This window comes from Sebastes umbrosus, chromosome 1, assembly GCF_015220745.1.
Source record: "Sebastes umbrosus isolate fSebUmb1 chromosome 1, fSebUmb1.pri, whole genome shotgun sequence".
Lineage (NCBI taxonomy): Eukaryota > Metazoa > Chordata > Actinopteri > Perciformes > Sebastidae > Sebastes > Sebastes umbrosus.
Genome location: NC_051269.1, coordinates 21,811,324 through 21,839,104, shown reverse-complemented (window position 1 = coordinate 21,839,104; position 27,781 = coordinate 21,811,324). Strand labels below are relative to the sequence as shown.

General features: G+C 40.3%; 2 protein-coding genes across 4 annotated transcripts in view; one reads left to right on the top strand and one right to left on the bottom strand.

Annotated features, from left to right (window-relative positions):
- ip6k1 (inositol hexakisphosphate kinase 1) overlaps positions 1-11,377 on the top strand; it is a 40,886-nt gene extending 29,509 nt beyond the window's left edge. For 2 of the 3 annotated variants that reach the window (XM_037753026.1, XM_037753109.1), the window contains exons 6-9: positions 853-1,034; positions 2,739-2,920; positions 3,974-4,207; positions 6,860-11,377. In XM_037753026.1, coding sequence (XP_037608954.1) covers positions 853-1,034; positions 2,739-2,920; positions 3,974-4,207; positions 6,860-7,381 — 1,120 coding nt within the window. In that variant the 3' untranslated portion in view covers positions 7,382-11,377. The remainder of the gene's footprint in view (positions 1-852; positions 1,035-2,738; positions 2,921-3,973; positions 4,208-6,859) is intronic. The other variant, XM_037753186.1, reaches the window with a different exon arrangement.
- A 3,860-nt stretch (positions 11,378-15,237) lies between these two features.
- Positions 15,238-27,079, bottom strand: LOC119478119 (dynein heavy chain 12, axonemal-like). The gene is made up of 15 exons (XM_037752602.1): positions 27,061-27,079; positions 26,821-26,868; positions 26,164-26,322; positions 24,994-25,046; positions 24,006-24,140; positions 23,762-23,920; positions 22,252-22,497; positions 20,413-20,584; positions 20,167-20,272; positions 19,628-19,807; positions 18,791-18,919; positions 18,481-18,609; positions 17,935-18,088; positions 17,629-17,829; positions 15,238-16,610 (listed from the first exon to the last, which is right to left on the bottom strand). The coding sequence occupies exons 3-14, from the start codon at positions 26,295-26,297 to the stop codon at positions 17,654-17,656; spliced, it is 1,773 nt and encodes a 590-aa protein (XP_037608530.1). The 5' UTR covers positions 26,298-26,322; positions 26,821-26,868; positions 27,061-27,079; the 3' UTR covers positions 15,238-16,610; positions 17,629-17,653.
- Positions 27,080-27,781: the final 702 nt, after the last annotated feature.

Sequence of the window (27,781 nt, the reverse complement as noted above, 5' to 3'; positions counted from 1 at the left end):
AAACAATAAACCAGTGGGGAAAGAGTTAGTCAATTAACCCCCCCGCGATCCCGACTGACTTTACTGTCTTTCAGATGCTGCAGCAGGTTCAGTTTTAGAGCTAGAGTGAAGTTACAGATATATGAAACTAGAAAACCGAAGGAATCCATTGGCACCATGTCATGTTAGCTTGTCGGATGGAGGCAAAAAAACGCTCCAAAGTTAGGCTACATTTTGGTGAGGAAAAACTGGTATGGCCATTTTCAAAGGGGTCCCTTGACCTCTGACCTCAAGATAAGATATGAATTAAAATGGGTTCTATGGGTACCCACGAGTCCCCTTTACAGACATGCCCACTTTATGATAATCACATGCAGTTTGGGGCAAAATCCATGTAGTTTTTTGAATGCAGTATAAATGTTATTTTTGCCTGTTCTAAAATGGTGTAATTGAATATTTCTGCATACTGAGGTCCTTAAACAGTCTTGGAATTTCATACCTTGAGTATCACTCTATGCAGTTCCACAGTGCTGAGTTGCATCTCAAATTAATCTTCAGGTTCCCAGCTTTCAGATGATGTACACCACTTCTATGTGACATATACCTGCTCTCCCCAAAGACCCCCTGTCCTCCTCCCAAATAAGACAAAAATGGCTCTATTGTGAGTCTCAGAGGGGTAATTATTATTTAATGCATTAGTTGGTTGACAGGAATAATTTAGCAAAAACAAATTCTGATAAACACAGACTTCACAAGACAGACCAAATTTGTGTGACGAACCTTTAAATCCATCGTAGATAGAAATGTTTGATCAGAGGTTGCCAACAGTAATGTCTGCTGTATTAATGATCCTCTCTTTGTCCCTCCCTGCAGCCTTGCAGAGCTGAAGAGTCCCAGGCTCGACCCAAAGATCCACTCGGACGTTCCCTTCCAGATGTTGGACTGGAACAGCGGTTTGAGTTCAGAGAAGATCAGCCACAACCCCTGGAGCCTGCGCTGCCACAAACAGCAGCTCAGCCGCATGAGGTCTGAATCCAAGGACCGCAAGCTCTTCAGTATCCTACCTAAACCAATCACATCCACTCATTCTCAACAGTCTTTTTTCATTTGATTTAATTTAGATTTTTAATGCCACCTTTTGATATTTACATTCAATGCTTTACTCATGTGCCAACATTATGTAATGTTTTTGAGTTTAAAAAATCTTAATTTGTTTTCCAAACAAATATTGATATATGCGATTGTTTGTCAGCCTATATATATTTCTGTCACCCCTTAAACTCTCCATGCATCCCTCTTGCCACCCAATGGATATTTCTCTAGATCCGCCACTACGATTTTTTTCGTCAAACTACTGTTTCCAAGGTCAAGAATAAGCTTGACTTGGTAAAAAATGCAATATTAATGCACAGGCGACTGCCGTGTCACCGCACCTTAATGAATGTAGCTTTAGAAATCATGTAAAGTATATACAATCACTGATGATTTACAGAGTAACTATTTTAAATCTAGTGATGCTGGCTAAATAATATTATCCAGGAGAAATCAGCTGTTGCCCACAGCTCAGCTCTGATTGGTGGTTTTAGTAGTCGACTATTTGACTAGTCGAGAAGTACAGTTGTGTACTGGTGCAATAAGAGGCTCTGGATGTAAATGTCAGTGAGACTGTGGGGAAGAGGGTGGGAGGTGTCTGAGGTTATCAGGTCAAAGGTCGTGTTTTGATCTTCAGCTTCAAAGAGAGCAGACTCACTGCAGCTGCCCTGAAAACACAGCAACACACTCTCCGTCCTCAACACGCCCCATCTGTGTTCAGTCAGATTCAACAAGGCTGCTGTCAGAGGAGAAGAGTCTCTGTGCAGATGCATGGTCACTACAGATGGTTGAGATTAGCAGCGTCCAGTGATCATCTCTGAGGCTTACGGGATTTCTTCTTGTTTTAGAGCTTTCTAGGAATGAGGGTTTGTCAGTGCGTTTCAGCATCTTTTCAAGAACAAGAACTTCCCTTTAATTGTAAAGAGGAAGAATCAGAAAACAGACATTTTCATTTTCTGTTGTGAAATATAAAGAGAGGGAAATAAAGAGGAAACAATTAAGTTAAAAGGAAAAAAACAAGTCAAAATGTAATTTGAAATATAATAGGATCCAATATTGTAGTCAGAGTGATCATCAGGGATACGCCGATTTTCTTTTTCACACTGAACCAATATTTGATGATCTGCTCTTTTTTTTATTTGCTATCAATGAAAGTCCAATGCTTCCTCCGTGTTTACCTGTTGTTTTGATAAATTCAGTATAATGTACATTTCCACAACACTAATTCCATCAGTACAACAACACTTTGTCTTTTTAACAGAACTCAAGTTCTCATTAATAAATTTCATTGTTTTACTTTGTCCTTTTTATCGGTGCGGAGATAAAACTTTACACTTGTTGCAGATGTGAAACATTTGCAGGAAGTGTTGAATTTTATTGGCAAAAGCTAAATATGAATTGAAAAAACATCAGAGAATGGAATTGTAATTCAATTATTAGACTTTCAGTTAACCGTAGCAGTTCTGCAACTTGACATGGGCTCATTTGCAATATTTTGCTTCTAAACATTTTTTTCTTCTGCATAAGAAATGCAAAAGAAATCATTCTGATTCAAGTACAGAACATTATAAGCTGTTGTGTGTATTTCTCCACCCCGTATAACAAATCTCCAGATTGGGTGGAGATCAGAGACAATTCAGACATTTGCTCCTTAACCGCATCGTTCGAACCAGAGTTTCTGTTGTTGGAGAACGTGGTTCACCACTTCTCTTACCCCTGCATCCTGGACCTGAAGATGGGCACCAGGCAGCATGGAGACGACGCCTCCGAGGAGAAGGCGGCCAGGCAGATGAAGAAATGTGAACAGAGCACTTCAGCGACGCTTGGAGTCAGAGTGTGTGGCATGCAGGTACAACAACCGCCGCTACGGCTCAGACGGCGTCATCAGATACATCGCAGCATCAGTCCTGAACAAAAGATAATCGCCTGAGGATGTTGGGGAAATAATACAGGCTCATTTATCTTCCATCAATTTGTGCTGGGGTAAAGTGGGTGGAGTAAGATAATAATATTAGGATTCCTCATGCACCTGTAGAAAACCCAAAGAGCCATAGAAATATAGTCTTTATTCCTTTTATAGAGATTTTACTTTTCAGATTTTTTTCTAGTTTTGTCTCTGTCATCTGATCCTCTGATAATGCTTTGATACTTAAGCATCATACTATCATCATACTACTCCTTCTACTGCCAATACAACCTCTAGTACTTCCACTGTTACTCCCACTACTTCTACTATTAGTACTACTATCAAAACAAATACTACTTAAACTGTCAATCTTCTACTACTAATAATCATGATAATAATAATTTGGTGTACGTACGTGCACACACACTGAGCATAGACTGTATATATAGATGGATGACACAGAAATACTCAAGTAAAGTACAAGAACCTCAAAACTGGACTTAAGTACAGTACTAATTACTTTCCACCACTGATTGTCAGTGCTGATATTTTGGCTCCAAAAAGAAGAAGATAAGTTGAACTAGAATTACCGTCTCGCGGTTGTATGCCTCCGCCAACCAGTCAAGTTGAAGTTTACATCCATGTCTGTCGAAAATGTCATTACATCACTTTATCCTATTAGACATTTATGTGAATTTGTCATAAGTAGCATATGAATTATTGAGTTTTTACCAAAAACGTGTTTTGTGAGGTCACAGTGACCTTTGACCTTTGGCCACCAAATTATAATCAGTTCATCCTTGAGTCCAAGTGGACGTTTGTTCTTCTAACTTCTTCTAGATTCTTCTAACTATGGTCTGATTTTATTTTGAAAAGCTGACTGCATGTGCAGCATAGTATGATGTATTACACAATGAAATGTATTGAACAAGTGAAGGTATAAAAGTAGCATGACTGTGAACAGTAGTACTGATGTTTCCCCTTCTCTCTCTGCAGGTGTACCAGCTGAACACCGGTCACTACCTCTGCAGAAACAAGTACTACGGCCGCGGCCTGTCGATCGAAGGCTTCCGCGAGGCCCTCTACCAGTACATGCACAATGGAAAGGGTCTGAGGCAGGACCTCTTTGAGCCAATCCTGAATAAGCTTCGCAGCCTGAAGGATGTGCTGGAGAGCCAGGCGTCCTATCGCTTCTACTCGTCTTCACTGCTCATCATCTATGAGGGAAAGGTGAGCCGCGACTTTAAACACTCTGGAGGTTAGAAGTTTGTGTTTTGTTGTCAAAATAAATCTGCTCTGTGATGATGTGCTCATCAGTTGAACTAAGTGTGATGGATTAGGGCTAATTTACTCTTCAGTGTACACCTGTCAGATATAATTTTGTCATGTAGCTCAGTATTTGTCACTATAAAAGCGAGAGGTGAAGCCCAGATGAGGTTTGTTTACATTCCACTAAAGTAACTGCAACCAGGCCTGGATTACCAACCAGGCTCAGGGTGATATTACAGTTACAATTATATTTAATGAATCTGCTTCAATCATATTATAATCAAACTAACTTGAGGCCCGCCATTAATTTTTACCTCAGGTTTCCCCATAGTGATTTAATCCTGCAGCACACTGAGATGTTGGGTACTTTCCTTCATGCAGACACCCCAACCAAGCAGTCTCTACGAGGATGTGATCCCTCACTAGCCTCCTACCCACAAACACTTAAGGCCTTTGCAAACCGTAATCCATATTTTTCGCCCGATATTGTCGAACGTTTAAAAATAAATATGACCTCACGTTGTGTCAATCATGTTTACACGCCGGCTCCAAAACTTTCACCCGTTGTTAAAGTTTTCGGAACAGGTTTGATATCTGCATCTTTTCGCATCCGTTAAAAGGCAAAAGAGGGTTGTTTGACCACTCGGAGCCACCGTCCGTGCAAACGTCATCATCCAAAATGGCATCAGATAAACAATCACTTCGTCTCCCAGCAGAAACCAGTTTACAATAAAGAAATAAAAGAATTCAGAGCTGCAGAATTTAAAGATAGTTTGTGGCAGGGGATTGCAGAACAGCTTAGAATCAGGGATGGTCGCAAAACAAAGATGTATGAAAGATTAGACAGTAGTGAGCTAAACGATAGCTTCTTGCTAATTTCATTCATTCATTAGCCCCGTTTGGGACTAGCGCTATCCATCGCACCCACGTAATTAATTCCGAATAATAAAACGCATCAGACTCAGTGTGCAAGGTTTCTGTGTGTGTGTGTGTGTGACGTCAGATTAAAAAAACACAGACTGAAAATACTGATTTGGTGTGCAAAAGCCTTTTTACAATTGTGTTTGTCGGAAATAAACTCATGAAATAAACCCTCATTGAAACATCAAATCATAGCTGTGTGGCACATGACGCCGTCTTTGACCTTAAACCTGCAATAACTGATTTTTTTTGCAGAAACAAGTTGTGAACACAACACTGACATATCATCATCACCTTTTAAGCTGATATGTTGAACTTGTTAGCAGTTGCTTATTTACACATTCAGCAGTTACGGGGCAACATCAGTTGGAGTTCTGTTTGTGTCACTAGATGAATGTAAGTCCAGTATTCACTCTGAATAAAGTATGATTCTGTCTTGAGGACAGGAGAATCATGTCTGTGCTTGATTTTAGAGATGTCCTGTACTGTCATGCTGCTCCCTCCACCTTAAAACAACTGGATGAAGTTCACCACTGTGCCCTGCGCTTCATTACAGTATTTCATGTTTAGATAAAGGTTTTGATGATGCTGATGTTTTTATAAGCTGCGTTTCCGCTAAGAAGTTATTTTTAATTTTAGTACTGGGACTACTAAAGGGTTGCTTTAGCCCATTGTGCATTTCCATAGTGGGCTAAAGACCTGCAAAGATTTGTCCGCTGACATATGAAAAAGCAATATGACATGGGACGAGGGCTGCTGATGGTCACAGCAGTAAACACGCTCTGCAACCTGCAGTTCAGTGTGTCCGCCTGTTTACTCCTGACAATATTTACTACTGCCTAGTATTTACTGATGCACGTTGGATGCAATGAATGAAATGCAGTGGAGTAAAATTAAACTAAGAGCATCTGTCTCAACTGAAAACAACTGTTGAGTGTTTGATGGTTATTTATTTGTGCTTGAGAACGTAACTGCTGTGAAACAATCAGAAAATAACTTTTTTTTTCTCTATTTCACAACACCACCTCTCTCTCTTCTGCCGCTCGTCCTCTTAGCTCGCTTGCGCGATCTCTCTCTCTTTTTCTTTCTGTCTTTTTTCTTTTTTTTGAGTCGGGAAGTCGACAGCAGAGCCTAACTTTACTTTTAATGTTATCAAACAAAGAGAAATGTTCTCCCCTCGTCCTAAAATGGTCCTAAATCGTTACTAGAGTACTTCCTTGTTTTATGCAAGGCCTATAGAAAGGAGGCTGGGTCACGCGTCATATCTCCGGGGGTATAACACATGCGCAGTCAAATTTTTGCACTCGCCGAAGTTGAGCCAATCGCAATGCACGACCGCAGCTTCAGTTACACTGCGCATGTGTTATACCCCATACCCAAGACCCATGTCCGCCCGTGACACAGCCTCCTTTCCATAGGCCTTGGTTTTATGAATGACGCGATACATGACTGACCAATTAGCAACAGCCATCTCTGCAAACTCCACCTCGAAACTCCCTGTACTTTCAGAAAGTACTACCCCCGATTTAGGGCCTTTTTTGGGGGTAAAATGTCCCTGGAACTCAATTTAGATCCTGGTCCCTGCGGTCAAAATGCAATAAGTTCCTCAGAGGGTTCCTAGTCCCGGGGGAAAGTTCCTGCGGTTAAAAAAAGGGGGCTCTACTGATCAACTGTGTTTGATTCTGTCTGTAGGAACCTGAGGGCCCGTCAGTCCTCAGCTCTGGGCAGCATGCAGCTTTGCACCAGAAGACTCCTGCGGCCGCCGCAGAGCCCCACCGTGGCCCCGGCCCCCACGCACCTCCGGCCCCAGGCGCTCCCTGTGAAACGGACTTGAGCCAGAACCCAGAGCCGGGGTCACTGTCCTCTCAAGGACCTGGACTGAAGGCTACCCCCTCCGCTTGTCCTCCTCCACCGGCCCCACCCTCCAAGTCAGACTGCCACTCCTTCCTCCCCCCTCACCCCTCGCCTCACCCCCATCCAGACTCCTCCTCCTCCCCCCCTGCTCCCAGCTTAATATCCTCCCCCCCTCCTCCCACCGCCCAAGCCCAGCAGCCCCCCCTGGTGGACGTACGTATGATCGACTTCGCCCACTCCACCTTCAAGGGTTTCCGCGGCGACACGGCGGTACACGATGGGCCGGACCGGGGCTACGTGTTCGGACTGGAGAGCCTGGTCCAGATCCTGGAGAGCCTGCGGGACGACAACCTGCCGTAGCTCCAAATACACACACACACACACACACACACACACACACACACACACACACACACACACACTCTTTTACACACACACACACACGCATACACACACACACACAGCTTGTTGTGAGTTAGTTGAGGTCGTACAGTCAGTGCAGGTCGTGCCGCGGCGTTCTTAAGTACGGAGACGGCTGTAAATATGGAACAAGGTTCTTCAGGACGTCACCATGGCAACATGGCCATTCTACAGTTGAGTAGTTACTATAGCAACAGCCAGGAGGTGGGACAGTGGAGCCAAAATGGCTGCAACTTCAAGTTGATATGGAGAACCTCTGTCCGTCTGAGGCTCTGCAAAACACGAGCACACACACACACACACACACACACACACATACACACACATACACACACACGTTTGTACTTCTATACTTGTGAGGACCTGCATTGACATAATTCATTCCTCAGCCCCGAACCCAAACCATCACAATCCATCCTTAAAGCCTCCCTCAACTCGCAAAAGTGTTTCTCTTCTTTACTTCACCTGGAGGTTTGAGCTTCACTGTGCAGAGTTTGACACCAGAAGGCTGTTTTCACATTCATCTGCTGAAGCGGGAACATTTCTCTGTGCTCACCTTAAATCTCAGTTTAACACGTCTATGTCTGAGCATCTCAACTGGTTTGGAAGCCCCCAATAAAAAATAGGGACAAGTAGTAGATGTAATTCAAAGACTTTTAATGAGACACAAGACCAGACACAAATTACTATTCAAAGTGGAGAATTTTTGTGTCTTAAATCTTAGTAAGTTAATGCCACTTCATTATCGTCATTGCAGCACGCAGGTTTGGGTTGCTTAGTAACGGCAGGCGCGACAGTAGCGCAACCTCCGAAGCACCTTGGGTAAAAAGTTGAAAGCGGCACAGCTGGCGTTTTCCGCGTATTTTCAGACGCGGCATGTAAACGGCCCCTTATTCTGTCACAGTGAAGCTCCAACATCCAAATAAAGTAACCAAAATACATTTATGAGTGGGGGGGGCAGGCGGGGACTTTAACCATAACACCAAGTCAGACTTTGAAGGATGTGATGACCGGCCAAAAAATGTCATCACTCTCAAGGTCCAAAACTTAAATTGGTCCTCACTAAGATAGATGAACAAGACCACACACACACACACACACACACACACACACACATCCTGGGAACAGTTGTCTGTGGAGCTGTCTGACAGCACAGCGGGACGGAGCGTCCTCTCTGAACGACCAATCAGCTGAATCCCAGGGGCTGCCCACTGAAGTTGGCCAACACTCACCCCCCCCCGACCCCCCCTCCTCCTCCTCCTCCTCACTCCCTGACTCCCCTCCCCACCCCCCACTCACCTCCACTCCTCCTCACCCCTCTTTCTCTACAGAAACCAAACCTGGACAGGTGAACAGACTCTTTAAGCGTTACCTTGAAAACGCACTCAGAAACACATCCAAGCATCTGTTAAAGCAATAGATGGCGATGATAGAAGGCGACTTTTTTTGTTCAGCAGTGCAGAGGGCGGCATCGCCCGCAGGGAGAGCGGCGATAAAGTGCAACGTAGAAGTAGGCTTTAAGGAGAGAATATAGATACTTTCTAAAAACGCTGTGTGTTCGTTTTTAGGGCTTAATTCAAAAACGTTAGTAGTCGGTGTCCTGTAAAATCATCCTCTGGGTTATTGTGTAAAGTGTCACTTTCCCAAATCTGGTCTGCAGATATTTTTTCTTATTTTCAACAAATCCCATTAAAAAAAATATTCAAACCAACAATGAACGGATCTACTAACACGTATTGTGTAAATCTAAAGCTGATATATCTTCTTCCTCTGTGCCATAGAGCTCCAAAAAATATTACAAACACATCAATGAGCCCCAATGTGTCACTGGGTGACATGTTCCTTCATCACCATGAACACACACACTAGTTTATTCTGACTCAATCCAACAGACGCCGTCCTGCTGCCCCAAATACTCACTAGAGCACCAAATGTGAATTAATCTGCTGCTGAAAATAGTCCCCGACAAATGCACCATATCCTCCTGTTTGAGTGACGTTTGCTAAAAACTACAATGACCAGCTGTTTTAGGAAATATTTTAAATGTGAGATTGAAAATTATTTTTTTTAATGTATCAAATTATTTGGGGGATATTTTATTTCGTTTATTTTTATTACAGTAGAGAAATCTTCTGGCCAGACTCTATGTGGGGACTTTGTTGTTCATGGTCGGCACCTTGACCCCCTCGGCCACCATGGTGTCCCTGATGGTTGACAAAACAATCTTCCCACAATGTCCTTTTAGTAGCTTTTATGGTGCTTTCAGTCTTCCTCGGAAGATTGAGTTGTTCAAATTTCCATAAAAAAAACAAAAACGTTGAAGACTTTTTGTCCATGTTGGCTTTTAAAGATTAAAAGCTCCAGAACAGCTACTCATTACTGTTTCCTGTTGCTGTTTTTCCAATGTCAAGAGTGAACTTTAAATTCCTACTTTCAATTTAATTGTTTCGTTAGCTATATATCTGTGAGCCATTTCTAAAGATTTTCATCTTCAAGAGGAACAAATGAGCTGAGAGCCACAGACAGGAAGTCAGATAGTGTTGAGAGGCGGACTCACACGTTGTTGGTTTGGGTCTTTTCATGGGATTTGTTGACGATACAAAAAATATATATAATAATACCAGCCTTATTCTTTAAGTTTGGGCTGTGTGATATGGTTGAATAGCAAGAATATTTAATAAGAAGAATATTTTTCTTACATATATTATATACATATATATATATGTGATAAAATCACAATATGGCAAATCTGCGCAACAAATCATACAAAATATTCAAATTCATGTTCATTACAATGAACTGTGTTCCAGAAAAAAACAAACTCCACTACTTTTTCCAAGTTTTTTAATTATAATTTTCCTTGTTATCATTCATTTGGACATCATCATTTTGGAAAACATGATGTGTTTAAATAATCATGATCAATTCAAGATTTTGAATGTTGGAACTATTGTCCAGCCTCAAATGTGTCATGACACAGACAAAAGAAAATACAGTTCATCGTGCTGTAACTGTCAGCAGAATTGGGCACATTTCATTTGAAGATGTCACCACTTATCTCATCTGATTGGTCCTGATGAGACAGTGTTGGCCAATCACATTTGTCCATTCATGCTTCTTCCTCCGACAAGTTCCAGAGGCCGGCTGTGACGCAGCACCGCCCCCTGCTGGACAGCATCAGGAACTCAACCCCCACAGGAGCTGGAATAAGAGAGAGCAAATATGAATATTTTATTTTTGGTTTATCGAGGTGATAATTTATTTTTTTATTGTACCTTTACCCATGTGTGTGGGTAAATGTTTTGTCTTTTACATGTCCCCACCCCCACCCACCCAAATGTATAAAATGTAAAGAAATTCAGAGACACGTGGGTGAAATGTCAGGAGAATTACGCAGTATTATTTGAGCTAACTCAAGTCTGTTTTATTAGCTGCTGACTCCGCTTCAGTCGAACTCTGATTGGGTACCAACAGACGAAAAAACAGATTGTGTTTCACGAAGAAAACTGTCGCTGTAAAGCCAGACTTCAGTGAGCTCAGTGAGCCCAACACTTCTGCCTGCTGTGGAGTTGTTGCTCTGGTGGGAAGCACTATTGAATGTGTGTGTGTGTGTGCGTGTGTGTGTTAGAACAGGTAGACACCATCTTTAGTCTTTGGTTTTCACTTCACATTTTAAGGAGTTGGTAAAGAACTGCATGCACATTAACGTCCTCCTGTTTGGGTCACTTTCCACCACAGCGTCGAGCATTCTTGTTCCAGTCATCACAGAGTCAGCAGCGATGGTTCACGTGTCCTCTCAGATCATGATATCTCATCATGGATATTAGCCTCAATGATTGATCAGAGTTATTTAGCAGCATTTTCTGCATCTGACATCATCCTGACTGTTTGTTAGAACAGTGAAAGTAAGTGAGATTAAATCTTTCCAGAAGCTTTTGGGCTTTGTGTTGTAATTACTGACCAGACAGACGCATGCGGCTCTGCCCCGACCGGTGAATCCTGCTGCAGCAGAAGGCTCCGGGTCAAATGAGACGCTGCCAGTTCTCCTCAGCCGCTTTAATTATCATATAAACAGAACATCAGCAGCAGCTGGCGCAGAGACACACAGGCTACGTTCACACTGCAAGCCTTAGTGCGCAAATCGGATTTATTGCTCTGATCCGATTTGTTTTGTTTGGCTGTTCACATTATTTTTTAAATGTAGCCAATATCAGATTCCAGTGTGAACTGGTCACGGGGCGTGTCTAGATGGTAACCTTTGATTTGCGAAATTCTCGCGAGATGGTTAAGATTAGGCATAGACCTTGTATAGTTGAGGTTAGGATAGGTCTTCGGGCAGCAAGTCTCGCAAGAGTTTTCGCACATTTTCTCAAATCTAGGGTAACCATCTAGACACGACCTTGGTCACAGTCCTGAACTGACCTTCATGCACAAAAGAACAATAACAAAGACGTCACACGCAGCACGCTGTCGTATGGAAGTAAACATGGAGGCCACTGAAGTGGTCGTGTTTAGACGGTAACCCTCGAGTTTGGGAAACTCTCGTGAGATGGTCAAGGTTAGGTATTGACCTTGAATAGTTAAGGTTAGCACTGACCTTGAATAGTTAAGACTAGTATTGACCTTAAATAGTTAAGGTGGTATAGGTCATCGGGCGGCAAGTCTCGCGAGAGTTTTTGCAGATTTCAGATCAGAATTCATTATTTGCGGTTTACCGTCCAAACACGACCCACTATAGTCAGTGTTTACACTTTCATTTATAAGCGGATGTGCAGTGAAAGCGGTAACGAGGATGAGGAAAAACAGAGCCAAATTGTGAATTATGGCTTTTTTTTAGAGCAATGACTGCGCAGAATTGTGACGAATGTCCATCTAGAGTGACGTAAAAGTCGCATGAATTCCGATAAGATTGTTCAGACCGAGGTCGCATTGCAAAAAATATATTGAACTTGTTAGCAAACAGTTGATTATTTCCACAACCAGCAGTTCCAGAGCAACATGATGATTCATTAGGAGTCTTTGTGTTTGTGTCACCTGATGAATGTAAGTCTAATATTCTCTCTCTTTTAGCTCTGTTTGTGGACTTTTTCTCTTAAAACGAGTAGAGTAAATATGACACGGACGGATAAATAATGAGCTGAAACTATAAAGCTCAGAGTAAAGCCTTTCACATTGTCATATGATACATTGTTATTATAAAAATATTGATTATAGTCGATTTAAAGTCACCTTCCTCTTGCGTTTTTTTAACACTAGTCGAGTTCAGCTACATGAATGTCCTCAAATGTCAGTAACATTAAATCCCAAGTAGAGCTGCAACGATTAGTCAATTAATCGAGTAGTCCATCGACAGAAAATTAATCTACAGCAATTATGATAATCCATTAATTTGCTTTTTAAAGGAAAGATACACGCCAAAGTTCTCCGTTTCCAGTGTCTCATATGTGATTGTTTTCTATTTCCTTTATCTTCATTGAATGTAAAAACTAATATTTTGGATTTTTTCACAAAACAAGACATTTGAAGATGTCCTCTTGAGCTTTGGGAAACTACGATGAGCATTTTTCACAATTTTCTGACATTTTATAGACCAAACAACTAATCAATTATAAATAAACAACAGATTAATCGATAATTAAAATAATCATATCCCTCGTCCTAAAATGGATACAAGTGGCAGCCGGTGTTTGTTTGCAGGCTTGTGATGTTCAGACCTGCAGATGGAAAAGTAAATGCAGTCGAAGAAGACTACGAGTGCTCTTATAGAGTTTGTCACAGTGCCCTTAAAACCCCAATGATGTCTGATCTCATTGGCTACGCCCAAAATCACTTAGTGGAAGTCCATTTCTGCTGGGAGGGATGAGACAAAAGCAAGGAGTAAGCACTCAAGCACTAAGATTTAAGATGGAATTTTATTCATCCTGAGGGAAATTGTTGTGCAGCAATTGTGGTCCAAAGTAGGAAAGATTACAAAGAAGGAAAGAGAGCACTCATGTCAAAGTTACTTATCTTGTAATTATGACCCCCATATCTCATATTATGAGACACAAAGTCATAATTATGAGATAAGGACTCCAGTTTTTTTTCCTTTGGTGAATGCAATGCTCTTTCATAGACATTAAATCAGAATTAGGAGATTTTATTTATTATTAAAATGTTACTTTCTATTGTAATGTTGACTCGGTAAGTCAACATCTTGACTTTGTGTCATCATTTTGACTTTGAAAGTAATTCATTCACATAATATCTCAGAATTTCAAAGTACGTCAAAAAGTGAAAAAAAGACTTTGCATTCCATAATGTGGACGGAGAAAGTCCAATCACATTACCTCAAATATTGTTGAGTGTTTTTCAGGACATTTAATGTCTTTTTTTATTAGAAGTCAACACTATGGAAACGACAGGAAATGAGAGAGAGAGGGAAGGACGTGCAACAAAGGTCTCCTGGCTGGACTCAACCTTACAGTTTGTGGTCACTTTCTTAAAAAGGTACTCCACTGATTCAGCTTTGCACATTGTTGGACACATGATGGACAAAAAATAAAAAAATCTAAATCGATACAACAGATATCTTTTTGTATTCCACACATTCTCCTTCCTTGTCAAAACCTGGTGCCTACATTACCCAGAATGCAACTTGACCACCGACAGTCAGAGATTTGCATGTGCTATGCTAGTTGTGTTCAATAGAGAGGTGAAGTCCCGCCCCTTCCAGTGTCCCCACATGGGACCTTATTTCAGAAAAAATATGAATGGTAGTCAACGGCTAGAGACAAATCATTTTTTGATCCTGTTCGAATTGCGGCATGAGTCACACACATGATGTTTGTCAATTTAAAACATAATTTTGCATATCAAGAAAGTCTCAGTTTATCATAGGTTTGTATATATAAGTATAAGATATGTAATATACGTCACCAACACTGGTTAGCTAGCTAACTTAGCTATGACCACGCACAAATGAAACGTTGTCTTACCTGATGTGTTTTATCCATCGACTCCCGGTCTTTTTATCAGCCGGGAAGCGAAAGAACGAGCGAGACCCGTTGCTGGTGTGAGTTCATCCCAGTACGAAACACACAGGCATCGTAGCTTCAGAGAGAGAGACGCCACTACGAGACTTTTTGATATGTCTTCTTTCTAATTACATATTTTAACAGTCTTATACTTCAACAGTTTTACAACAAACTGCGACTTTCTTGACTTGCAAAGTTATGTTTTAAATTGACAAACTTCATATGTGTGATTCATGGCACAATTCAAACGGGATCAAAAATATTTGTCTCTCGCCGTTAACTACCGTTCATATTTATAAAAACGCAGAGAGGCTGGAGGCCACTCCCACAAATTATTTTTTTATTTTCAAATTTGTTGTCTTCAGCTTCAACTCAGGCTGACTCAAATGACATCACTAGAGGCAATGTATCAGTCTCCCTCTGGAGCCACAAAAGCCTTTATACAACTTTTTTTTTAACATACGTAGTACTTGAGAGTTCCCCTTTAAGATCATAATCTTGATTTACCATCAGTATTTTTGTTTTTATTTCTAAATTTTATTATTATTTTTTTCAAGCAGAAATGTGCTTCTACAGAGATGTGTGACTGAGAGAGAAAACAGACCCTGACACTGTAAACATGACTAATAACTCACTGATACATGGTGTGATTCATTCTAACAGGGTCAAAGCTTACTGTATAATTAATGCTAATCATAGAATGCTAACAATCACCAGCAGTCCATCAGACACATGCATGAAAACTTCTCCTACACTAAGATTAAATCTTTGATAAACCTCAGAGGTCTTTAAGCTTTTTAATAAGAACATCAGCAGCTTCATTTCTTTATGTTCATCAGACAATCAGGACTCCTGTGGGACAAAGATGTTAGAGCCTCTCATTCAAAGCTCCAGTAGAAGTCTGCATATTAAAAATCTCCACATCGAGGGATTCAACACAGCAGGTGGAGGGGTTGAACCGCGGTCGTGTGCTTATTAAACACGACCTCTGCGACCTCCTGCTGTGCGTCCACATCTGTTGTTGTGTAAAGACTCGCAGCAGAGTCCAGATCAGATCTGTGTGTGAAATGTACAAAATATTCTCTCTGAATCATTTAATATTGTATTCAATCTTTCAAGTTTTTTTTCTCTCAAAAACAGGCGTTTGAAAATCTTTCTGCAGGCGTTGAAATAAAATCTGTGACTTCAGTGTGACTCGTTTGTTTTATGTGGAAATGCTTTCAATGTATTGTGATTACAGGAAATCATCATTAACCACCTGTGGAGGCTGTTTTACCAGATATGAAGCTCCTCAGCTGCTCGGTAAACTTCAGTATCGACTCTTCTTTTAAATTTAATCCAGCTTTGTACAGTGAATTAAATCAGTAAAGTCCAAGAGGCGAGAAAAGGAAACATTAAATGATGATTCATTATAAAACTTGTAGATCAGAGCAAGTTTGGTTTCAGAAGAGGTGAAAGTAAGTGAATACTATTTCCATATATATTTATATATAATATTATTTCCATATATACTGGATTTATATAAATAGTTTTTGTATGTCACAATAAATAAATATATGGTTATTGTGCTCTCCATACTAATTTAAAAAAATACCATGTAATTGCCGTATTATTACTACTAACTGACCCTACTCTATAGTCCTCATTGATAGAGAGCTCATACTTTATAATAGATCGTATTTGCACCTTGGCTACAGTGCTTTTGGGGTCATTTTTTTAATTTCAATTTTTTTTTATATTCTCTTTTAAATTATTATATTTTTATTCTTTGGAGATTTTAATCAAAACTTTTGAGTTTCTAATGAATTCCATAAATAAATAGCCTTAAAGGAGGTAATTATTGTATGAACTTTACCAAATACATAATGTGCCCAACTGGCACACTTCACCTGATATAAAGCCATGTCTAGTCATAATAATCATGTTTCCAGTGTTATTTCAAAAACGTAATAGTGGAAGAAGTCCACAACAACCTGAAACAAAACACACTTCTGACATTATCTTAGTCTTGTTTTTAACTATTTGGATATTTCTTGCATACAAAGTGTGAATTATGTCCTGATGAGGAACATCAGAGTCGAGTCACCAGAGTCAATAGGATTCATCCGGTGGGAGCCAAGAATATCAACAGCTGGTACAGTAGTAGAGATCTCCTGATGATAAAAAGATAAAAGCTTTCAATTAGATGTAAATCTCTGGATTGTGCAGATTCTTAGTGTCACCATTATCAAAAGACAACGAGCAGGGTAGTAAATAATCATTTATTTGCTTTCAGAATCATGAAGTACAAATATGGATATAAGGTAGTGCACTTGTGTTGTCAAACATGACAATAAAATACAAATAGGCTTCTGAGATCTGACAAAATTAAATCTGAAACAAATTATTTGTCGTTGGCATCCTTCTTTTACATTTTATTTTCTATCCTTTTATGGAAATAAGACTTTAAATTATTGGTTCACAGAGGGTTGTATCAGCCGATTGGACTGCTGTCAGGCTATGAAATAGGCGTTATCAGTCGCTATAAGTCTCATAGATGTGGGTCAGTAGGGGCCTACTACACCCACTAGTATGTTTTATCATCTATTCATATGGTAGATCACCGAAGAAGGTATAAAAGAACATGACAGCGACCGTAGTAATTATGACAGAACCCTTTTTAGGCAAAAAACAACTTTTACCTAAACCTAAAGAAGTTGTAGTTTTATTGCCTAAACCTAAAGAAAACCTTTTTGTTTGTGTTCAAAATGTAACGTTTCATTCAGTTTTACAACATGTTAAAACGTGTTGCTTTTAAGTTTCACTTTCACAACGAAGTAGGCATAGTAGGCCCCTAATGACCCACATCTATGGTGCTTATAGCGACTGATAACGCACATTTGATGGCCGGGTAACGGTCGAATCGGGTGCTTATATGCTCCCGATCTGTATTTCAATTACAGATGCTTTTATGTTTTATCAAAATATAGACAATCACAGACAATAAGAACACATTGTCTATCAGAAAGAGTTTTTAATAGAAAAATACTGTACAATGAAATAAAAATAAGATAAATCTGATTTATTTTGGCTCACAGCCGTTAAATAGGTGGATAATTTGGAAAATTAGGCAGAAAAAGTTATTTTGAATGTCAGCATTGAATTGTAGATGTTCATGTTTAACTAGCCTACTTTCTTTGGGTTCAGTCTTGCTGCGTCACCCCGGGGTGCTGCTTTGCCGGCCGTACAGGTCGTACTCCCGGTACAGGATGTAGTCCTTCAGTCGCCCCGGCAACGGCAGGAAGCTCATGAAGACGGGCGCTCGGAGACGAAGTCGACCGAGACAACGACGGATCCGCAGACGACAGAGATGCTGCAGACAGCGAGCGTTCTCTGGAGAGGAAGAGAAGGAGGAGGAAACGTGGAGAGGAAGGATTAATGAGGACTACTGTTTGTGTTCTTGTTTGCAGGGATTGATAAAGTTGAGTTAAATCTAACCTTGAAGCCTGCAGATGTCGGGCCACTGCTGCTGCTCCATCACAGCCGCCTTCAGTTTGGAGCACAAGGTCACATGATCCATGTAGTCCAACATGATGCGAACCAGGTGACCTGAGAGCTCCTTCAGCGAGCAGACGGTGATCACCTCACAGAACTGCACTGACACAAGTTCAACAGAGAGTTTTATATGTCAAGGAAGGTCAGCTTCATTACCAGCCACTTTACACAGTCTGTGTATTTCACTCCACATTGTTCCTCTTTCTGAAATGACTGAATGAATCTGATAAAACAAACATTAATAGACTGTGAAGAGTTTAACATCCTCTGAGTCTGCAGCGAGAGGTGATTTCAGACAGATTATAGTTAACAACAGTGCGACAGAAGGTTAGGTACATACAGGAAACTAAAATTAATGTGAGGCATGTATTTTATTGTTTGTCTGAACTTTGTTGCAGACATTCATTGTCTCCAGAGGATCTTAAAGGAATAATGCACCAGAAAATAATATAAATTGTGTGACCCCTCTGATCAAATGTTGTTCATTACCATGGTGTCTTTGATAACGGAGTCGCTCCATCCCTCGTAGTCTTCAGGGACGTGGGAGCCGTTGCCATAGGGACAGTCAAAGCAGCGCCCCACATCGTAACCATAGTTACACAGCATCCTGAGAACCACCTAACACACACAACAGGCCAGATTCAACACCAGAACAGCTCCCAAAAGGTGACAGAAATAATATCAGTAAAGTTAGTAAAACTGATTCCAGTGAATTTAAATAAATCTTTTTATAAAATATTGTATTAATATTATTTATAATAATAATAATAATAATAACAATAAGACAGCAACAGTTTACCTCGTCTTTGAGAGCGTACTGCAGGGCTGATGGGAAGTGTGTTGTGTTTATTTTGCAGTAATAGTTGACGTTGGCTCCAAACCTCAGCAACAGGTTAATCAACTCATAGTTGCCCACACGCAGTGCAATCTTAAAGACAAAACAGTCACTGGATCAGCAACAGGGTTTTCTGCTCAGGGAAGTGGTGGGCTGACAGGCCGACCAACACTGGCATCATTAGTGTTACTATTGATAAACGAACAACAGCGTATCCATCCGGAGAGTACTTCTGTGCAGCATCTCCAGCTGTAGCGTTGGTTGTAAAATATGATCGGTGAGCTCAGGTTTAGTTTTTGGTGTCTGTACAGGCACAATGGTACCAAACCTGGCAAACTCACTGTGATGACAAGAATTCAGAAATCTGAGCACGATCACTGTTGTTTGTCAAAAAATTGTTCCAACACGTAACTCCCCACAAAACTGTTCTGTTTGTGTACTGACTAAACAAACGAGATACAATTAGTGTGCTTCAGGGATGTTGGTAGGTGGATTTTTTAACTATAGCCAGGCTAACAGTTTCCCCCTGCTTCCAGCCTTTATGCTAAGCTAAGCTAACATATCCTGACTGCATCTCTGAATTTAATACACTGGCATGAGATCATCTTCTCATCTCACTCAGAAAGTGAATAACTGTGTCCTAAACTGTTGAACTGTTGAACTATTCCTTTGAGTATTAAGTTTGAGGATTGATTGTTGTTTTAATCTTTTGGTATAACACACACATACACACACACACACACACACACACACACACACACACACACACACACACACACACACACACACACACAAAGGTACCTGCAGACATTTGATTGGGTCCTGGTTGGCCATGGCCCCGGCCTCCAGCAGCAGTTTGGCTGACGGCAGGTCGTTATTCAAGACCGCGAAGAAGAGCGCCGACTTCCTCTCGTCATCAAAGCTACGCTGAACCCACCGATGGAGCATGAAGTTGGGGTCATAACCTGCATCCAGCAAGGCCTGATGGGAGTTGGGGAGGAGGGGACAGTCAGTTGCTTTTGAACTGTTGTGTGTTTGACGGACAAATTCAGTAAAATTACAAAAGTGTTAGCGTCATTCAGTTGGTTGCAATCTGTAACCTCACCGCTAGATGCCAATAATGCTACATACTGCTCCTTTAAACTACCAAAAGTAAAAGTACATATTGAGGAAAATGGCCCATTTCACAATAATATATATTATATTATTGGATTATAATTATTGATGCACTGAATAAGAAAATACTCAAGGTGAGAACAAGCATCTAAAGAAAAGTATAGTACTTGAGTAAATGTACTTAGTTACTTTCCATCACTCATCGTGGCTGATAACACACACACCTTGATGCAGTGTGCATGTCCTCCTGCAGCAGCAGTGTGTAGAGGACTTATCCCGCTGTCGTCGACTTCTACCATAGAAGTGACTGAAATCAGCAGCTTTAGAGCTCTGAGGGAGACACATGCACGCATGCACGTGCACACACACACACACTACATTTATCTGATGTTGTAGTTTTTAACTACTTTGCAGAATAAAACAAAACAAATGATGAGCTCGTGAAATCTGCTGTCATTTTGAACGTTTACTGTAGGTGTCCTCGGTGTGCGACGCGGTGGATCGGCAGGTGTCCTGTGTGTTTGGCCACGTTAGCGTCGGCGCCGTATTCCAGCAGCAGACTGATGACAGCTGGATCTCCAGACGAAGCCGCCTCGTACAAGATGGAGGCCTCATCCTCCGCCTGGGACAGGACGTCCGCCCCTGCAGGACGGACAACAAGAGGGAAATGAGTACAAAATAAGTTGAGAAAATACCCGCCCGATGTATCTCAGCCTCATATCAGCTGCAGCTGAACTTCACAATGCATTTTTACACAGGACGAGCCATGTTTCTACAGTAGCCCAGAAGGGACAAACCAAATACTGGCTCTAGATAAGACCATTCGTGTTTTCACGTTTTTGAGTCGGCCACCATAGTTCTCCTACACGCTTGGCACACAGGAGAAGTTTCTGTTGGTTGCAATCTGCAACCTCACCACTAGATGCTGCCAGATCCTACACACTGCACCTTTAATGTATCAAAAGTAAAAGTACTGCAGCAATCCTTAAGCACAATGTATGTTTTTTAGCTGAAGCTAGTTTAATATACTGTTGGGTTATTTAATCTACACCAATGTGTCATGTTTTGTTATTAAAATCTTACTATGCAAAGTAACTTTACCTATCAAATAGATGTAGTGAAGTAAAACGTACTATATTTGCCACAGAAATGTATTGAAGCTGAAGTATAAAGTAGCAAAAAATGGAAATTTTCAAATAAGTAAGTACAATACTTGAGTAGATGTTCTTTCCACCACTGTGGAACTGCAGGTGAAATATTAAGAGCAGCAGAGACGGAAGTATTTCATAAGAGGCTGTAAAATGTTCAACTTTGACGACCCTTGTGTTTACCAACCCGCCAACACTATTTCCTGTCCGACCCGCTTTTGCAAGTAAATTTTGCTTGGCACAATATGTGTTAGTGTATTAAGCTTACTGCAATACAGCATTTCTAATAACACCTAATAGTGCTATACTGCTGACTGATATCAATATATAAATACACAGGGTTTAAAGGTTTCATTTTATGTTAAAGGTCAAGTGTGTAGGATTTGGCACTATCTAGTGGTGGGGTTGCAGATTGCAACCAGCTGAGTACCCCTCTGCCCACTCCTCCCTTTCCAAGACTGTGGTAACGTGAGCCGCCAAGTGATAAACCGTGGTAACGCCGTTCGCCTCGCTCAGAGGCCATCCTTACCGTAATAACACTATTTTAGAAGCAACAGAAGTCAGACGGCGGCTGGTGGTACTACAGTTTCACAAGTGTGTCGGAGAACTACGGTGGCCTTCAAGTAACGTATCTTTAGACCCAGACTTTGGTTTGTCAGTTCTGGTCTACTCTAGAAGTACATGTAGCGGAGCAACATGGCGGACTCCGTGAAGAGGACCCGCTCCCTATGTAGATATGAAGAACTCACACTAAGGTAACAAAAACATGATGATTCTTAGTTTCAGGTGATTATACACTAAAGAAAACATAGTTAAACATATTATATTCCATTTCAGCCAGTGGATCCCTTAAAATGCTACACACTGTTCCTTTAAATAACCTCTGACTAAATGTGCACCCCACTTCTAAAACCAAACCAAACAAATTGTACCAACTCAATAGTAGTATATTATTTTTTAAATATCGAGGGAAGGATGAAGAAAACACTGCAATGTTTGAAAAGTGAAACATTTCAATTCCCTCCACACCCCAATAATTGTCATACAGTCCCTAACCTCAGATCCCTCTGCCATCAATTAACTGCTGTTATTGCTGCATTATCTGGTTGATAATGTTGATATGAATATGAATAGTGAGACATGATGTCCCTGCTCTCTCACCTGTCTTCAGTAGAGTCTCCACCACCTCCAGGTGTCCTGCCTGAGCGGCCAGGGCTAGCGGCGTGAGACCGTAGTGGCTGGCAGGGTCCGGCTGTGCTCCGGCCTGCAGCAGCAGAGTCACCATCTCTGTTTTTCCCAACCGCGAGGCCTCATGGAGGGGATGGCGACCGTGGAGGCCCTGCTGGTTGACCTTGGAGCCCTGCTGGAGCAGCAGCTTCATCAGGTCAGTGTGGTCTGAGCGGATCGCTGCAGAGGGAAGGAGTCACACAGATGATAGATTTTACAGAGCTGATGATGAAAAGAAGCAAGAAGTCCTGTTTCATTTTGTAAACAAACCTAAACAACATCGTGTTTGTAGCCCCTGTTTGTCTGTGGTGGAAAGTAACTAAGTGTATTTACTCAAATACTGTACTTAAGTACACATATGAGGTACTTGTACTTTGAATTTTCTTTTCATATCACGTTATACTCCAGAAGAATATAATATGCCTACTTTATACTCCACTACATTTATCACCTTTAGTTACTTTACAAATTACATTTTTGCACTAAAAAAAGCATGAAGTGCTCATAAAATTCAGGTGGCCAACAGTTTATACAGTACAGCGGAAAAGATAAATCAATAAGTCGATTGACAGAAAATTAATTGGCAACTATTTTGATCGTTATTGTCATTTTTGATACAAAGACATTTCATGGTTAATAATTTCATCTTTTATTTTTTAATTATTTTGAAGTTTGAACTGTGAAGTTGTCAATCAATTGATTAACGGAGAAAATAATCAACAGATTAATCCATAATTAAAATAATCATTAGTTAATAGTTCAAAATGAGCTCCACCTCAACCAACTACAACAGTAAATCCTGCTTTTACATTAATGCACAAATAATAATAATAATAATATAATGATATCATATAGTATTATATAATAGTATAACAGTCACAGGAGACATTTTTCTGCTTTGAGTACTTTTACATTTAATAGTTCAGTACAAGTTTTCCTGATTATACTTAAATACTTTTAAGTAAAATCTTCAATGCAGGACTTTAACTTGTAACAGAGTATTTTTTCAGTGCGGTATTAGTACTTTTACTTGAGTAAAGGATCGGAATACTTCCACCACTGCTGTTTGTTTCCGTTGCTGCAGGAAATGACATCTACAGACGGATGGCAAATATTTTGAACTGTGACAGAATCTCTCCCGGCTTTGCTAGGTGGTGTTTCAATATCTTAATGTGAAATCCTAGCAACTATTTATTTTTTGAGCTACTCTGTGAATGGGACACGTATGAGATAGTTGGCATAGAAGGTGTGCTCTGCATTTGAAATAAAGATCAGAATCTGAGTGAGATATACCTGGTACATATGGATCAATAAACATGTGTCGAACATCTGCTCGGGATTTAAATAAAAAAGTTTAAAGTTCAGACCAAACTGTGAAAGAAAGGGAAATGGGAAACAAAAGGACTTAACAGGCTTTGAATCAGTGAATTGTTGGTCAGCCTACCTATAAGCAGCGGTGAGTCCTGCTCCTGGTCCTGGCTGTCCGGCTGGGCTCCATGTTGAAGGAGGAAGGAGGCGTTTTCTATTAGACCTCCTTCTACTGCCAGGAAGAGAGGAGTCTGACCAAGGAGAGTACGACTCTCCACAGAGCCTGGACCTGAGACTGGTTAGATTTGATAAACCTCTGTTTCGTTAATGGGCTGTTATGTTATTGTGAAGCTGTCTATCAGTATAAAGCAGATAGAAACCTGTGTATGTGAGCTCCAGGATGGTCTGGTTGCTCTGAGCTGCTGCTTCATGGAGAGGAGTCCAGCCTCGGCTGTCCGTCTGTGAAAACTTGTCTTTCTGTCGGACGCCAAGATTCTTCAAGAGCTTCTCATTACCTGGAGGGATGGATGGAGAGGCAGTGACCGCAAATATTTCAGCTTCTACCCCCCTTTATATTACCACTAGGAGGTCAGATACTGTATGTTCTTCCCCTACATATAGGCTTTAAAAAGAACCCACAATGAAATAGAGTAAAGTCCAACTGAAATCACATTAAGTCCCTTTTTGAGTCATAAATAATGATGTGTTTTTTAAATGTGTTGTGAGTAGTTTTTTTTATCATTAAAAATTCAAAAATATTTAAATCGCGATTCATCACAAATTAATCACACATTTTGTATCTGTTTTTTTTTTTTTTTTGGCGAGGAAAAACTGTCATGGTCATTTTGGAAAGGGGTCCCTTGACCTCTGACCTTTAAGATATGTGAATGAAAATGGGTTCTATGGGTACCCACAAGTCTCCTCTTTACAGACATGCCCACTTTATGATAATCACATGCAGTTTGGGGCAAGTCATAGTCAAGTAAGCACACTGACACACTGACAGCTGTTGTTGCCTGTTGGGCTGCAGTTTGCCATGTTATGATTTGAGCATATTTATTTATGCTAAATGCAGTACCTGTGAGGGTTTCTGGACAATATTTGTCATTGTTTTGCGTTGTTAATTGATTTCCAATAATAAATATATACATATATTTACATAAAGAAAACATATTTGCCCACTCCCATGTTGAATAAAAAACTTGACAAATCTCACTTTAAGGTACATTTTGAACAGATAAAAATGTGTGATTAATTTTGCGATTAATCGCTCTTAAATATTTTAATTGATTGACAGCCCTAATTATTTTATAGTAAATGCAACTAAAGCGTTTCCCTTGAAACCAGCCTTGTGTCCTCCCCCTTCACCTTGTCTTATAGCAGTGAAGATTGCACTGCTGTCTGTGAACTCCAGCCTGGAGCTGTGAGCAAAGAAGATTGGAAACTATGTTAAACACAAAGTAAAACAAAATTCTGAGAAACTGAACAGGAAAAGTCACTTGCTGGGAATAATACTGGTGTAAAAAGTAATTACAAAACCTCCACACGAGACCGAAATTTTAGATCCAGTGCAACTAATTTCAACACTGAACATCCCAGTTTCTTATAGATTACTTACAGAACCCTGGATATAACTGAATTTGTAACCCCTTTCTGTCTTCTAAAACAGATTTCAGATCTGCTAGCCTGGGTCTTTTAGCCGCTCCAGTCAGAGTCGAGGATAACTGAACTACCATCAGGTGAGTCAACACTCCTCTCTCCTTAAAACTCTCTCCTTAAAAACTGCTGCCGGGTTGTTTTAAAAAAACATTAGCTCCCTCAACTTCCTGCACCAACTTCACCATCTTTAAACTTGCTTTTTAAAATGACAAATTCATTTCAGATGAACTTTACTGGCAGTCTTTATTTTTCCACCCTGTCAATCACAACCCTGTAAAACTAACTGTAAACTGAAATAGAAAGCAAAGATAGATTTGTGAAAAAGGCATCAGACGTGTCAGAAATATAACTGATTACATCAAGAAATAATACTGTTAATTAAATAATTCAAATGGAAAATCAGTTGGTTAAAAAAGGTGTTTCCTTTACCACCAGTCAGTTGATAAAGTAGATTAAAACATTTTTAATTTACTGTATTTTACTCCTCTAATCGCAGGAAATCTAGGAGGTGAAAAATAAAATGAGTGAGTAAAAGATTGATATAAGAATAAAATAAATTACTTCAACTGATTGGTGTTAAAGCAAAAACAAAAAGCTTTTCTGTTTTTGAACAACTAATTGGTAAAGCTTTATATTACTTTTTACACTCTGTTTTAATTAAATTATTTAACTAACAGTATTATTTATTGATGCTCACAAAAGACATTCAATTTAAATTAAAGAATTTAAAATTGTAGTTCTTTTGGTTAATGGAGGAAACTCAAATTTACCCCAAATTAGTTTCAGAATTAATACTTCAACTACTTGTGTTAATGTCACCAAAACAAACCAAGAATCAGAGAAATACTTGTAACCCTGGTTTCTCTCTGTTGGACTGACCTCCGGTCGTCTCGTGTTGTGGCGTCCCTGTGAGTTTCCTTCTGCTTGTTGCTCTCCAGCAGACTCTGTTCAATCATGTACTGAATCGCTGCGTCATCATCATCATCCTCCGTCCCAAATTGCACAAACTCCATGATGTCCACATAGAGGCTCCTGGCCCTGTTCAAAAAGGCATATTTCACTGAAGCCACACTGTGCACAGGGGGGGGGTATTGTCATGTTGAAACAGGAAGGGACCTTCATCAAACTCCAGCAAATTTGGAGAAGCATTGCTGTATAAAGTTGCTCCTTGACTTTAGAATAGCGTCCTGCAGAGTCTCTGCAAAGCTAAATCAGTGTTCATCTTTAAAGGGACTGTTTGTAAATCCTAACGCGTATAAATCATTGCGGGCCGGTGTCCCAAACAGGTTTGAAGTGTTTAGGTTGAAAAGTTTTAGAATACAAACAGTTCCAATGACATTTAAGAATGGTAGTAAGCATTACTAAGCATACGATTCCTTGGAAAATGTCTCCCCTTTAAGGGGTCCCTGGCCCTAAATACTTTGAGAATCCCTGCTATACAGGAACATATTGGCAGCACACTGATTAGTACAAAGGGAATAACAGGACATTTCAACATGTCTGTCTCTTTGACCCTGTGGCTGGAGGTTTCTTTACCTTGTGTTGGGTCGTCGTTGTGGTTCCCTCTACTCGTCTGTGAAGTTCCTGCAGATTAAAAGAGGATCTGTTGTTGTTGCTGAAGACGTCAGGAGGAGGAGAGGTCTCTAACCTGTGACTGAAATCAGAGCTGTATGTCTGCACTGGCTCTGTCAATGAATCTGTTCCACACAGTCTTTAAATAGTGCAGAGCTGTCTGCCTGCAAATACACTAGTGATTCATGCACAAGATTAACACACCTGTCTTGGAATAGTTGCATTAAAGTGCAGGAAAAAAATTGGCGGATAATAACCCCCAGACCTCCATGTTTCAGCTGTTTGGCTACAGCACTCTGGCTGAGGGACAGGGGATCTGATACCTGTTACTATATTTACCTCCTCCAGTAAGTTAATGCAATGAACTGATCTGCAGACAGTCAGTGTTACACTGCAGGACAAACCATGTCTGGATTACACAGTGCTGTGTATGTACCATCACCTTTAATCTCCCATTAAATACACAACACACAGCACAATCTGTGGAGTATTTCTCAGATAAAATTGATTCATTGTTTAATCCATAAAATGTCAAATATTGAAAAATCCATTCAATATTGCCGAAGGTGGTTATCAAATATTTAAATTAACAGGTCATCTTCCAGGAGCTCATGGGATCCATAACTTTCTTCCAACTTTCACATGATACTATGAGTATGGAGCTTTTAGTACTGTGTATACCAGGAATCTTAAACCCAAATAATATAAGGAATAAGTATTAGAAGGATAACATAACACGATTTGGGAAATCTGTTAGACAAAGCTTGCAACCTTGGGTTGATTATTACAACGTCTTACCAATAATATAATGCCTCATATGATTAGGTGCTTGTAAAACAAAACTTGTTACAACATGCATTAGCCCGTTTTGCTAACTTACAGCAGGTACAGTCTGTAAGCGTTTTGAGTCATTTTCATGCTATTG